Genomic DNA, 13588 nt, shown 5'->3' with positions numbered 1-13588 from the left:
GAATCTCGTGTGAAAAATGAAGGGTCGTTTTGCATTCGTGGCCTGATAGTAACGAACACCACTGGCAACTACCGCAGTAACCATGCTGTTTCTTTTCACCCCCACCCCTGCACACACAAAACTCATTGACAATAAATGACCGCCTATTTATCATAATCGCTAGCCGCGGCGACTGGTTGTACAGTGCCTATGTGTAACATCACTGGATCTCGGGAAAATAGTGAAGAGAGAATGACATTCTATTCTCTACAAAAAGGTTTCTCAAATCTGCAGAATGGCATCAAAACATGCGAGCCTTCGAATTCTTAGAACGGCCACAGCTACTCAGTAACAGAGTTATAATGCGTCTGCTGTACCTGACGCTTACTAAAATTAAGTTTTATAGACAGCAGGAATATTTTCGTGATAGATCATCGTATTGTAAAGATACGTAGGACAGGTATTGCCGGCAAATTTTCAATGGGTTCTCGTCGATATTATGATGCCAATTTTACGTTCATGGCTATTAAACACTCTGAAATGTATAATAATTGTGCATCCGCAGGAAAATACGGCATAGGCCTAACTAAAGCCAATATTCGGCATTATCGTGAAGACAAAGATAGCTTAAAAATGCGTACTGCACAAAAAAATGCATTCAGTGGTCCGCAACAAGGACGCTTTAAAGACTTCAAAGATGAAATTGTGAGGCATGTGCACAAAAATGCAAGAGCGGAATTGCCATCCCGTGGCGCAATAAACTCGTTCGTTGACTTTCAAAGTCCGCGATTAAGACCTATCCATCGCTAGCAGCTATAGTTGGCCGAATCTGGCAAGCAAGACGTGCGTGTAGCGGCAACCAGTTCTATCTGACGCTGAGTGAAAGTAACAGTTTTATAGCACGCAAGAATATTTTCCTGATGGATCGTTGTATTGTAGAGACGTTTGGAATGTGTATTGCCGGCAAATTTTCAACGAATTCCCTTCGATATTACAATGCCAATTTTAAGTTTATGATTATTAATTGTACAGCCGCAAAAAATACGGCATAACTAAAGTCAATGTTTGGAGTCTACAAATAGTTTTAAAATGCGTATTGTGTAAGAAAGACATTCATATGATTTTACAAAGCACTTTTTAAGCCTGATTGATTTTTTTAAAGGAAAAAATGGGGGTCATCTTGGATTCGGAGAAATACGGTAATATATATTTTTCGGAATGAAATTGAACACACTTTCATGTTGTGTAGGATTTCAAAAAACAACAAACACGTAAGCCATAGTGTGGACATAACCCGCGAAAATGCAATTTTTGAACAAAGTGATAGCCATTTCATACTGATTTTAATGTATATGGGGGTTTTCCCGACTTTTACAAAAAATCCGATATAACGACAATTCGCTCTAGCGAGTAAATTTTTCGTCATTATGAATTCTCACTATAACCGACTTCTACTGTTTATGATCTAAATTGCATTACTTAGTTCCTTGTTATTGGCTACTTAATTTTTACAGTCAATACAGGTTTTAATCAAAAATGAAGCTGTAAAGCTCGTTACATGTGACCTGCTGATAGGCAGAGAACCAATGATGTTAATATTATTTATTACATTGGTACTAGTTTCAACCCTTGTATCGAGTCATCTTCAGCCTTAAACTATAAATGGAAAAGTACATTAAACGTAACTTGAAAACACCAACACCTAATATAACATTATTGACATGTCTTGAACCATTGATAAAATATGTTTAGGTTACACATGAGTATTTAAATTAATGCCTCTTGTGTCACTTTTTGTTTAAGATAATTGCAGTCTCAATATAAAAGTGTACAATCTCATGATGTCCATTTGGTGTAGCATTTATCTTTCATTATTGTTGGAGTTAAAAAGATGGTCTGTATGTGAAGGATGTCTTTGGTCTTCAGATTGCTGAGTATGTATATTAATTGTGATATTAATAGGGACATTCACAGTACGAGTCTGTGGAGTGATTTTTTAAATTATTGCATATCAAGTGAATGTTTAGAAAAGAAAAGTAAAGGAAAATTAAGTGGAAAAGAAACAATACAAAGAAAATTTAAGGCTGAATATGACCCAATACAAGGCTTGAAACCAGTCCTGATATAATAAAGAATATTAACATATTATACACTGTATTGAATAGAGGAAGGGGGGGCCTTCTCATGCTTGTTGATAGTGAAATTATCAATACAGACCAAAATGAAATTCATTTCATACGAAGCACAAGAACTGTGGAACACATTCACTTACGAGGATGCTAGATGGCACATTAACAGAGTCTAGCATCAGAACTTGTTACCTCCACTTATTCATACGGAATATTCAAATTCTCACACGTGCGTAACATGTTGCTTTTTAAAATTATGCCAAACGCGACCTTTTTTTTAAAGTAGTTTGAAAATCTTGCACAAATGCAAAATCTTGGTGGTGCTGCATAACTTTTTATATAAGTAACAAACTCCTAAACAATTATCGCTCAGTAGTGGGTGTATCTTCTCCTTCCAACAGCATGACTCAGTCTTGAGATATGAGAGGAAATGTCAGGAGAAACAACTCCTAGAGCCTCTCGCATTGTTGTCTACAAACTCACCTGACCTAGCGCAAAACTGAAATTCACTCTAAAAGGATCAAATTGAAATATCAATCCCCTGAATTGCATTATATTAAGAGAGGAGGGGAATACTCTTGATATTTTATATGTCACATGAGCCATACGTACCTTCTGTGCCCCAGAGAAGCAGTGGTAGTAGGACGACACATACGTCATGACAGCTCTCTCGTCGGGCATGGCTGTGTTCACCAGGTCTGTCACCATGCAACAGGCATAAGTTAGCAAGCATGTTAGAGGTTAGCGACACACACTTGTCGTGCTCAATCTGGTAGTGGACAACAAAAGATACCTTACTGTTAAAATTAAACTCATTCACTTATGCTCAAAGGTTGAGTACAGTATCATACACTAGCACGAGCAATACTCCTGTTATTCCAACATACCATATCCAAATGCCACATGAACTAGTTTTGCAAAACTATTGCTTCTGAAAATCAGGTGCAGGTCATATTCAAGCCTTTCAGAACATCTCCAACTGTTCAGTTTGCACGTCAATGTGGCAAAACCAGTTTCATGTTAAACACGACTTTTAACCGGCCAAAATCTTCCTCACTTGCACGTTACCGGAAACATGCGGGGACCACCAGATTTTTGTACAAGTAGAAAGAAATACAAGAAAAAAATACATTTAAATCTATGACAATCAGTTTGTTCAAAACTCCAGTTTTCGTGGTCTGTGCCTTCATATTGAATAGGTGGACCCATTTCTCCCTATTAACTGTCATTACAGATCACCATGATGATCCTTACTCGTTTGTTATTTTCTAATTCTGATACTAACATAACCTAACATGTTTTTTTACTTCATGTTTTAAACTTCTCTAACGTCTTTTTAGATGTACTTTATCTTCCAAGCTAAAGATTTCCTGAGAGGAAGGAAAAATCATGTACTTGACTAATTGTTTTTTGTTTTGTTGATAAAGCAAAAGGTAGGAAATCTCTCAAACAGTCCGCCGTTAAGACCGAACTACTTGCTATTTCACGTGTACTTTAAACAACAACAGCATCAATTCCCGCATTAGTTTCGTAATAATCTACCACTAATTCCATAATTTTTCCCCTGGCACTCTCTCGTAAGTCTTTTCTACATCTACAGGTATCCATTCCTCCCAAAGCATTTCTGAATCACCTAGTCCCTGACACACTCCACTGTGGTCTGTAACTAAATCCGTTTCCATCTAACTTACTTTACCACCGATCACAGCCTCCTTACATACACCTTTCCTGGTACACAGATCAACAAAATGCCTCGATAATTCCAATTCTTTCTATTCTGATGCCTATAGATAGGAGGAACTAGGAAGACAACATTGAAAAAAAAAAAAAAAAAAAAAATCTACAGCCTGTTTCCAGTCATAATACCAATATAAATGGTCCGTTATTGGACATTATAAATTTTCCAGCTAGCTCATTCTTGGTTGCCAGCGTTTCGCCCTCGTGTGCTAGGGTGGGCTCATCAGTTGGTACCTAGCACACCTACCAATACGCTGGCTATTGCATACCGTGGAGACCACTGCGTAGGCTAACTGGAGCCACCGGCAGTGCCAATGCACTACGAGACTGTGTCTCATCACTAAAAATTGATGTCTGCTTGGCCATCAGATGATATAGATGTTGATTCCCATAGTGATGAGACAAAGTCTCTTAGTGCATTGGCACTGCCGGTGGCTCCAGTTAGCCTACGCAGTGGCCTCCACGGTATGCACTAGCCAGTGTATTGGTAGGTGTGCTAGGTACTAACTGATGAGCCCACCCTAGCACACGAGGGCAAAACGCTGGCAACCAAGAATGAGCTAGCTGGAAAATTTATAATGTTCAATAACGGACCATTTATATTGGTATTATAAATTTGCTCATTCAGGACAAATATTTCAGATTCCCTATGGGAATCAACATCTATATCATCTGTTTCCAGTCATTCGACCGGGTCAGTAATGGAATAATGAAGCTCCATCTAGTAGCAAGGACAGGATTGTGCCGGCTGCTGAAGCCTCTTGGGGCAATGATTAACACGTTCAGTACCTGCTTCTGAGCGGGACACTTGAATGCCTGGACCAGCCATTTTCATGCCCGGCCCTCTTGACGTGCATCACTTTATACAATTTACAATTACTCCTATACTATAAATGTTGGAAAAATTATATTTTGTGCTTACCTCTAGTAAATATTTAGGGTGTGATATCTGGTGTCACAGGTTTCAAAATACGTCTAATTCTATACAGCCTATCTGTATTTTCGGCATAATGATTTCTGTCACCGAAGTGAAGAAATGAAAGAATATGAAGGAAGCGTATTCGGAACATACCGGTAGTATTACAAAATATCGGAGTCTGAAAAACAGGATCTTCGGTCGAGCACATTTTTATATCAGGATTTTGGACTAATCGGTTTCCACGATTGCATGATCGAATTCTTTGTGAAAGGCTGGGGCACCGCACTTATCACTTGACTCGCGTATAGATTGGTCTGCACACACACATACTGACAAAATTCGTCATTCATGAAAATACTCACGTAACTCAAAATATCCTGCTTATTTTCTATTTGAACGTTTATACCTGAAATCCCTGTAAATGGTGGAACAGGTGGACAATAACTAGGATTATATGTATCAGGCACTTCACTTTTCTCTATAGGCCTATCGGATTCGGGAATCGGAATTTCCTCGTCGCTCATTTTCAATATCTGAGTCTATTTCACGAATAAGTTCATCACCAGAATAATCATTGTGAACAATATCTAATAATTAATCTTCCGTTAGAAACTTTGTTTTATAAGCCATTATACTACACTCAGTAAGAACGACACGCACTGCATTGGAATCTCTAGTACTATCTTGACGCGCGAGGAAGTGCTGAGATTTTCTCGCTAAAACAACTAAGATAAACATGAGCCCACTCAATGCGAGGGTTATCTCAAAAAGGTCAACCAACATCCTACTACAACCAGTAACGCTGACTAAGGTGTAAGAATCCATAGATGACGAATATAAACAGCATTGCTTTGCGCGGAACATTAAACGTCTTACGCCGTCCACGGCCCGCAGCATAGGAGCAAGCTTGAACGTCTTATGGCGTCCACGGTCCGCAATGAGTTAATGAATGACAGATGAAATGGAATCGTACTGGAGAGTGTTGCTGGAATGAAATATGGCAGGGAAAATCGGAGTACCTGGAGAAAAACCTGTCCTGCCTCCGCTTCATGTAGCACAAATCTCACATGGAGTGACCAGGATTTAAACCACGGAACCCGGCGGTCACACGCCGGCGCACTGCTGCCTGAGCCACGGAGGCACTAGGAAGATTATATTATAGTTATTAAAATTAAAAACGGTCTATATCGGCAAACATTAAAATACTTTAATTCAAAACCAGTTTTCGGAATCTTTATTCTATCATTAGCGAGTAATCAAAATTAAAATATCCTTATATCGTGTTGTCTTGATTTTTAAATGTAGAGGACAGTTGTGCTGTAGTAAAAATAGAAAACTAATAAGAAAGCTAACATAACAGAACTTTTAAAGCTAATTAATATGCTTAAAGACATACCTTACAATGACAGGAATGGCCGAGCATACAGACTCAGGTATTACATTAAGACTGAACAGTGCTAGTGACCGAGCAGCATGTTCGTAATTATGAAGGTTCCACTTGATCAAAATTCACAAGAATCACAACTTTCATGGCATGGGCAAAATTCACAAGAATTTTTCAGATGGGAAGTGTGATATTTTAATAATAGTGAATGCTAGTTTAGTTAGTTGTATGATGTATCAGCTAAAGATGATCTATGCAGATCAAAACTAGTCCTGAAATGTATTTTTAGAAACATAAATACATATATTTATTTTAAAAAGTATTGATTAGGTGGAAACATCCAACCTTTATAATTGAGAACTGCAGAATTATCAATAAGGGAAAATGGAACTAATATACGAGTAGCATGTGAAATATCGCCTCAAGATTGTAAACATTACGCTGTCTGTGACGGTTTCTTTTAATATTTTATCCGGGTCCTTTATCTGTTCTAAGTATATTTTGATATTCTCATGAATGTTTAATTCTAAACCATAATTGCATCTGTAGATTAATCCCATATCTCTGCACATACCATGAAAGTTATGATTATTGCTGCGCGTATGTAACTATCAAAAAATGTCTCGTTCACACCTTTTGGGAAAGAAACCTACAAAATTGCAAATATTTTAAAATAAATTTGATCTAAAAATAGCTTACAGGTCTCAAAACAAAGTTTCACAAGAAATTTACAACTCCAAAATTGTTAATAAAAATGATCCCTACAAAAGCTCTGGAGCATAGATAGTAAGATGTTTTACAAGTATTCTGCTTTTACAGAACATACAAGTTTCATGGCATATCGACATATACTCAGCACAGAAAAAGGCCTTTTGAAGTGGAACATCACATGCTACTCTCTCATCAGCGCTGTGAAGGCAACAGCTGAGTCTGACGCTCTGTCATTCATGTCATAATTCATTAGGTTTAAAAGTTCTGTTGTGTTCGGTTTCTTATTGTTTTTCAATTTTCATTACACACAACTGTACTCCATATTTCACAATTATATGGATATATGTGGAATTAAATGAATTTTGATATTTTAATTTTGATTACTCACCAGTGATGGAACTAAGATTCCGAATTAAAATACTTTAATGTCTGCTGAAATAGACCGTTTTTCATTTTTAACTGTTTACAATGGCTTTTATTTTTTATATGAGAGCCAATGTTTCACCGTATCCGAACTTATTCCATCCATTTCTGTTGCTGCATGACAATTTGGTTTATTCAGGCCCGGTTTCATCAACACATGTTAAATATATACTAAGAAGTAGTTAGTTAATACGGAGTTAAAAATTTAACATCTTGTTAGGTTTCTTGCGTTTCATCAAACTTTTTTTGTGAAATGTTCACTAATCGACTGTTAACTCTCCCAATATTGCGAACTGGTGCGAATCAAGGAGGCAGTGGTACGAACATGCTGTTTTACAGCGCGCTTCGATGCGCTTTTGTTTGAGTACAGCTGTAAAATATGGCTGGCGCGTGAAGTGAAACGGAATTGTAGTTCTAATTTTTCCTCCTTCGAAAAAGAGTTGTTAATAGAATTAGTAAATATATATAAGTTATTGAGTGCAAGCGCACAGATGGCTTGCCATTAAAAGAAAAGGACGAGGCGTGGGAGAAAGTCCACGAGGGTTTCAATGGGGTTAACAGATACCTTTTTAGCGGATATCTGCTGTCACTTAACAAAATCACTTCGTTAATTGTCCCACTTCAAACTGTGCTCCGATATGGGAGTTATTAGATATTGTATTGTCATGTGCAGAACCAGACCACCTAGCAAGTATATCCCTGATTTGGAGGTTAGGCTCACTAATCATCTGAACATTAACATTAACAGAGAAATATCCCTTCCGATTACGATATATTTCGGTCCAATCGCCTCCAGGTGATTGGATTCTTACATGTCTGCAATCTATTACACCTAGAACAAACACCAGGAAAACGGCTTATTTTATAGAAGTCGCGGATAATTTGCTGACGCTCTTCTACTGAAGGGAATGTTATATACCTCCTTCTCATGGATACTATTGCTGCAGACACTCAACAAACAACTCTACTAACAGTGGCTTTAGAAATTCCAGCATTGTCTCTGACCATTATGTGAAAATAACCAGTAGCAAAAAATTGTAATATTATCAGTATCAGTACCTGCAATACTGGAGAAAGAGGTAAGTTTCCCTTCGTAGGATATTCCAACCTCACTAGAATAATATATAAGTAATAATAATAACAACGTAAACGTTTCCACCTTTTCAATACTAAAATATATTCACAAAATTATAAATTACACGGTACTAGTTTCGACCCATCTAGGGGTCATCATCAGCCGTATTGGAGCAAAGATCACTTTTGGCGAAATCCTAAGAAAATGTTATTTGGCCGATTCCTTCCAACTCCTAGGCCTTTCCTATTCCATCATCGCCATAAGACCTATCTGTGTCGGTGCGACGTAAAGCCCCTAAAAAGAAAGAAAAAAAAAAGTTGTTGATGAAACGCAAATTTTCTTAAATCATATGTTAAAATGATTTAACACCTTGTTAAGTACTAACATGTGTTGTTGAAACCAGGCCTCAGTATACTTTCCACTTCCCACGAGTATAATTTCATTGTGATGTCTTTATTTTAGACAAACTTTTATACAGTCAGATTTTCAAAATATTCCATTAATCTGTCTAACAATTCTCTTAGATCTACAAGAGTTCAAATGATTCACACAGAAGCATCTTTATTACAGTAGAGAAGGGTTTCCTGTGCTGCCTGAGCAAGCTTTTCCAGATTATTTCCAAAGTCTCCACACGATTTATTCTTGAAGTCCACAGTTATTTGTGTTGCTGCGTTTCTTTCTGTCAGTTCTTGCTGGAGACATATGTACGTCCTGAATTGACCACTCCACCAAATTGCACACTTTTACCCTTTTTCCTGCTTGCCATTATTACGACATTATGTCCTTAAACTGAACCTATTTGCTGTCCATTATTTGGAACTTTCCATTAATCATATCCATGTAGATTAGTCTGATTTCTTCACCTGTTCACATTTAAGCATTTGCAGATCTTGCTTTTTATGTTTTAGATCTATTGATATTTATCCGGTAAGAGAGATAGTGGACCCAGTCAACAATGACCACACGGCATCTTCTTGGCCTATATGAGCCCCATGAATTGGTAACTGCTAATCCCATACTAGCACGCTTCTGTTCTTATTAGCTGTAACATCTTAGCCACATTTACCCATCACCATTCTGAAGTTTTATTTTGAAATCCCCCATTGACTTACCACGAAGTCACTCAGTGCGTCATAAAACTTGTCTGTTAAATACACTGAGACAACAGTCATTCTAATTTGTGCATCTGCCAAATCTATCTACACAGATGTTCATTTTCATGCCGATGTGTGTTCCCCTCCACATTTTGCTCTTACACTCTCAACATGTGTTTGCAAACACTGTATCTTTCTTGTTATGCCCTAACCCTGACTCAGCTAGTTCTACACTCCCCACCAAGTTGCCTGTCAGATGGAAGAGGGACCATGAGGATAACAACCCGAGTGGACAGCAGGGTGCTGGCTGGCATTACTTATACAAAGTTCAGAAACAAACAAACAAACAAACAAACAGGAACTCTGTCACACCAACTCGCTGTTCATGCACTTCAACACTCGTTACCTGCTGAGCACCCTGGAAGGCATGGTAGTAGCACGACACATAGGTCATGATAGCACGCTCGTCAGGCTTGGGAGTGTTGATCAGATCTGGAACGAATTATATTTCTTTTCATTCAGAAACAAATAGTACACCAATAAGAAAAGACTCTTTGCCAAAACAGATCCTACTTTTATAGAGTCGAGATTACTAAGAAAATGCATAACATCCCTTCCAACAACAGGAAGAAATATCCTACATATATATAAACAAACATGAGAATTCAATTATTTTCAAGTTTTCATTAAAAACATGAACAAGGCAGACACATTGATTTTAACCGACACTAGCACAAGCACTTTCACAGAACACTGGTTCAAATAGTTTCTCATTGACAGCCTTGGAAACAGGGCGTAGGCAGGGAAGCTCAATACTCTATTAAAACAGAAAATGAAATGAAGGACAAGAACAAGTACAATCAGTGATAGAAAAGTTTGAGAAGAGATTAAGCGCTAAGGAGCATGAAGAGTAGTGATGAAGAGAGGGAGGGGGAAGTCTGAAGAGGAAGCACAGAAGATGCAATGATAACCGAGGAGATTGACTAGAACTTAGAAGTTCTGTATTTGATATTGACATACACAGGAAAGGCGAAAACAAGCAAGCTGAAACAGTGAGGGAGAAAAATGAACAGGGAAGAGGAGAGCGGAGACAGAACAAGAGTGGAAGAGAGTACTGGAAGCACGGATAACTCTAAAGCAAGTGTTTCAGTCTTGTATTGTGTGTTTCTAAACTACTGATTACTAGTGTGGACTCTTGTTTTCTTTCACAAAATATTGCAAACAGTTTACTGGTGACTACTTCAAATAATATGAGGAATATCGTAATCTATTGGATTATGCATTATGTTTTTATGCATTGTTTTTATCTTGTACATATATATAAGTTAGTTTAAGAAAGACGTGTTTTATACACTAGTTTTAAGACCTTCAACATTTTAGACATACAGTTGCAATATTGCACAGAATGACATATACGCCAGCTCACGCTAAGACGTGCCCCATTTGTATGTAACTAAATGTACATCATCATCATATGGCATTCCTTCAACACCACAATCTTAATCAAAGCTTCATTATATTAATATGTATATATGGTTCAGCTGAAGATGACCTTGAATATGAGGTCAAAACCGGTCCTATAGTTTAATGTATGCAATAAATAAGTATTGATTGGTGGAAATCCTCTCCTATTTTTAATTATGAGGAATATGTTCAAGAGAAATACACAAACTGTCTTCTTGGAAAATTCGAACAAATTCAATGAATATATCTAAATATTTCAACATCAAAGAAACTAGAAGAAGGCATGAGTAACTTTTTCTGGTGGAATTATTCCCAACGCTTTCACAGTTTCGCACTTTTCAGCCTCCATAATTCTGCGTGAGAATTTGCCCAGATAATTTTCAACATAATGCTGTTTAGTTACTAAGTACCCCAGACATGATAAATTACTGAACTTGCAGATGGTGTGTAAACAAAAGTAATAAATGGTCCACGAAATAGCTGCCTAGTAGCTTAGCTACAGTTGTTACAGCAGAAATTTTGACAAGAGTCTAGAGACACTAAATGTTTGTTACAACTAGTATTTACCCCTCCCGGGTTGATCAAAACGGAGTGCACAATGCTCAGAGGACAAGAGCAAGAAGCAGGTACTAGGCAAAGAGGAAGAGAAGAGAGACTTCAATGCATTACCAAGCCTTCTCAACAGTTTTCCAGGGTGACAACACTATTCAGAGATAAGATCACTCACCATCGGGATCCAACATGCGGGGGATGTCCAGATACTTCTCCGCCACATCAAAAGCAGTGTTAAGATTTTCCAAGGGGTTGTCCTTGGACAGCTTGTTATAGTCTATGAGGTCTGGACGATGACGGTGGATGAGAGCACAGAAGGCAAGACCATCCTTGAAGCTGTAAGAGGGAAGCATTTTCACATCACCTACTTTTTAGAGTATCAGACATGTTACGTGCTATCTCTCCTCATCAATCACCAAATGTGGGATCAGAATAAACACAGCACAAGGGAAGAGAAAAGAAACCAAACTCGGCAATGATGAAGGTGGGAAGCAGAAACAAACTCGCCGGTACTGCGATAGATGAGGATAGAACCTCACCTGCTTCATGTTGCTGTCTTTCTTGTTAGGAGTCTGCCCTTAAGCATTTCCTGCAAGGGATGTATATACAATAATAGCTATCACTACTTGCCAACTCCAGTTCTATATCAAGAACCAAGTGTGGAACATATTACGTTTATCAATTATACATAGATGGTTAAAGGAGGTAAGGAATGGGAAAGGCCCAGAATATTATAAAAGAGAAATAGAGAGATTATGAACTAGCTACAGTTGACAAACTTGACCATGTCGGTCCTTAATTGGTCCGCATTGACTCGTAATAACAATAATGTTCAACGGGAGATTGTTTGGTCTGCCCTGTAAATATATTATTAATATTTGAAATATTTATACGTACATGTTTCGGGAGCTTTAACTCCCTTCGTCAGCGTATTTACATCAAAATCTACCTTATCCAAGACTCAAATATATTTTTAAATATGTTCCATGTCTTATGTGTTGGGTTACAACAGACATTATTATACAAATACGCGAAGTGTACATATAGTGTTCTAGAATTGAGGTTATACAGGACAATGCTTAATGTTAATATGATAAGATGTTTTATCTTGAGACTTGGGTAAGGTAGATTTTGATGTAAATACGCTGACGAAGAGAGTCAATGCTCCCGAAACATGTACGTATAAATGATTCAAATATTAATAATATACTGACAGGGCAGACCAAACAATCTCCCGTTGTACATTATTGTTAACTAGCTACAGGTCAGAAAGCGATTGTGGAACTAACGATAAACTGAAACTACTTCTGACATACATCATTCAGTGTCCTGCAAAAAGGACGCTTTAAAGAAGTCAAAGAAAAATGTGAGGTACGTGTGCGTAAAAAGAAAGGGCGGAATGGTCATAACACAGCATACAAAACTCGTTGACATTCAACTTCTGTGTGTTTATTAAACATCACTAGCCGCTACCTGATGCTTAGTAAAAGTAACAATTTTACAGACAACACGAATCTCTTGCGATGGAAAGTCTTATTGCACAAACACATAGAACAGGTATTGCCGACAAATTTTCAATGGGATCTCGACGATATTATGATGCCAATTTTAAGTTAATGGTTATTAAACAGGCAGAAATAAAGAATAATTATACAGCCGCAAGAAAATACGGCATAACGAAAGCTGATGTTCCGCGATGGTATGATGAAGACATAAGAAATTCCTACTTGTAACTCTAAAGAAGTGGAAATGTGGAACTTCTCAAGCTTACAGCAAGGACCACGATGAAATTCATTAGTTGTAATATGACAAAGACAGTCAAACTGCACACTGTACAAGGAAGGCATACAGTGGCTGGCTCGCAACAAGGACGTTTTAAAGAAGTCAAACATGAAATTGTGGTGTACGTGCACAAAAAACGCAAGGTCGGAATGATAACATGAGATGTGATACAAATGTGGGCTTGCAAAGATGAATTCCCTCAACTTTCAAAGGCAGTATCATAACTCAAATGAAAATTATTAGGGAAGTAGGTAGGATTTACATGATAACATGTGTGTGCGTGTGTTTTCTCAAATCAAATGTGAAATTTGTTATAAATAAAATTATGTTTTCATAAAG

At 37.6% G+C, this 13588-nt stretch overlaps 1 protein-coding gene across 3 annotated transcripts in view; it reads right to left on the bottom strand.

The window, feature by feature from the left end:
• Actn (alpha actinin) overlaps positions 1-13588 on the bottom strand; it is a 332703-nt gene that overhangs the window by 118238 nt on the left and 200877 nt on the right. Inside the window, exons 4-6 of one of the 3 annotated variants that reach the window (XM_067155202.2) lie at positions 11643-11803; positions 9851-9943; positions 2721-2806 (exon numbers count right to left, since the gene is read on the bottom strand). In XM_067155202.2, the coding sequence (XP_067011303.1) occupies positions 2721-2806; positions 9851-9943; positions 11643-11803 (340 nt within the window). The remainder of the gene's footprint in view (positions 1-2720; positions 2807-9850; positions 9944-11642; positions 11804-13588) is intronic. The other 2 variants (XM_067155201.2, XM_067155200.2) reach the window with 2 other exon arrangements.

The sequence above is a fragment of the Anabrus simplex genome, chromosome 11, assembly GCF_040414725.1.
Source record: "Anabrus simplex isolate iqAnaSimp1 chromosome 11, ASM4041472v1, whole genome shotgun sequence".
In the NCBI taxonomy this organism is placed as follows: domain Eukaryota; kingdom Metazoa; phylum Arthropoda; class Insecta; order Orthoptera; family Tettigoniidae; genus Anabrus; species Anabrus simplex.
Note: the sequence above shows the minus strand (reverse complement) of the source record. Positions and strands in the feature narration are given on the sequence as shown.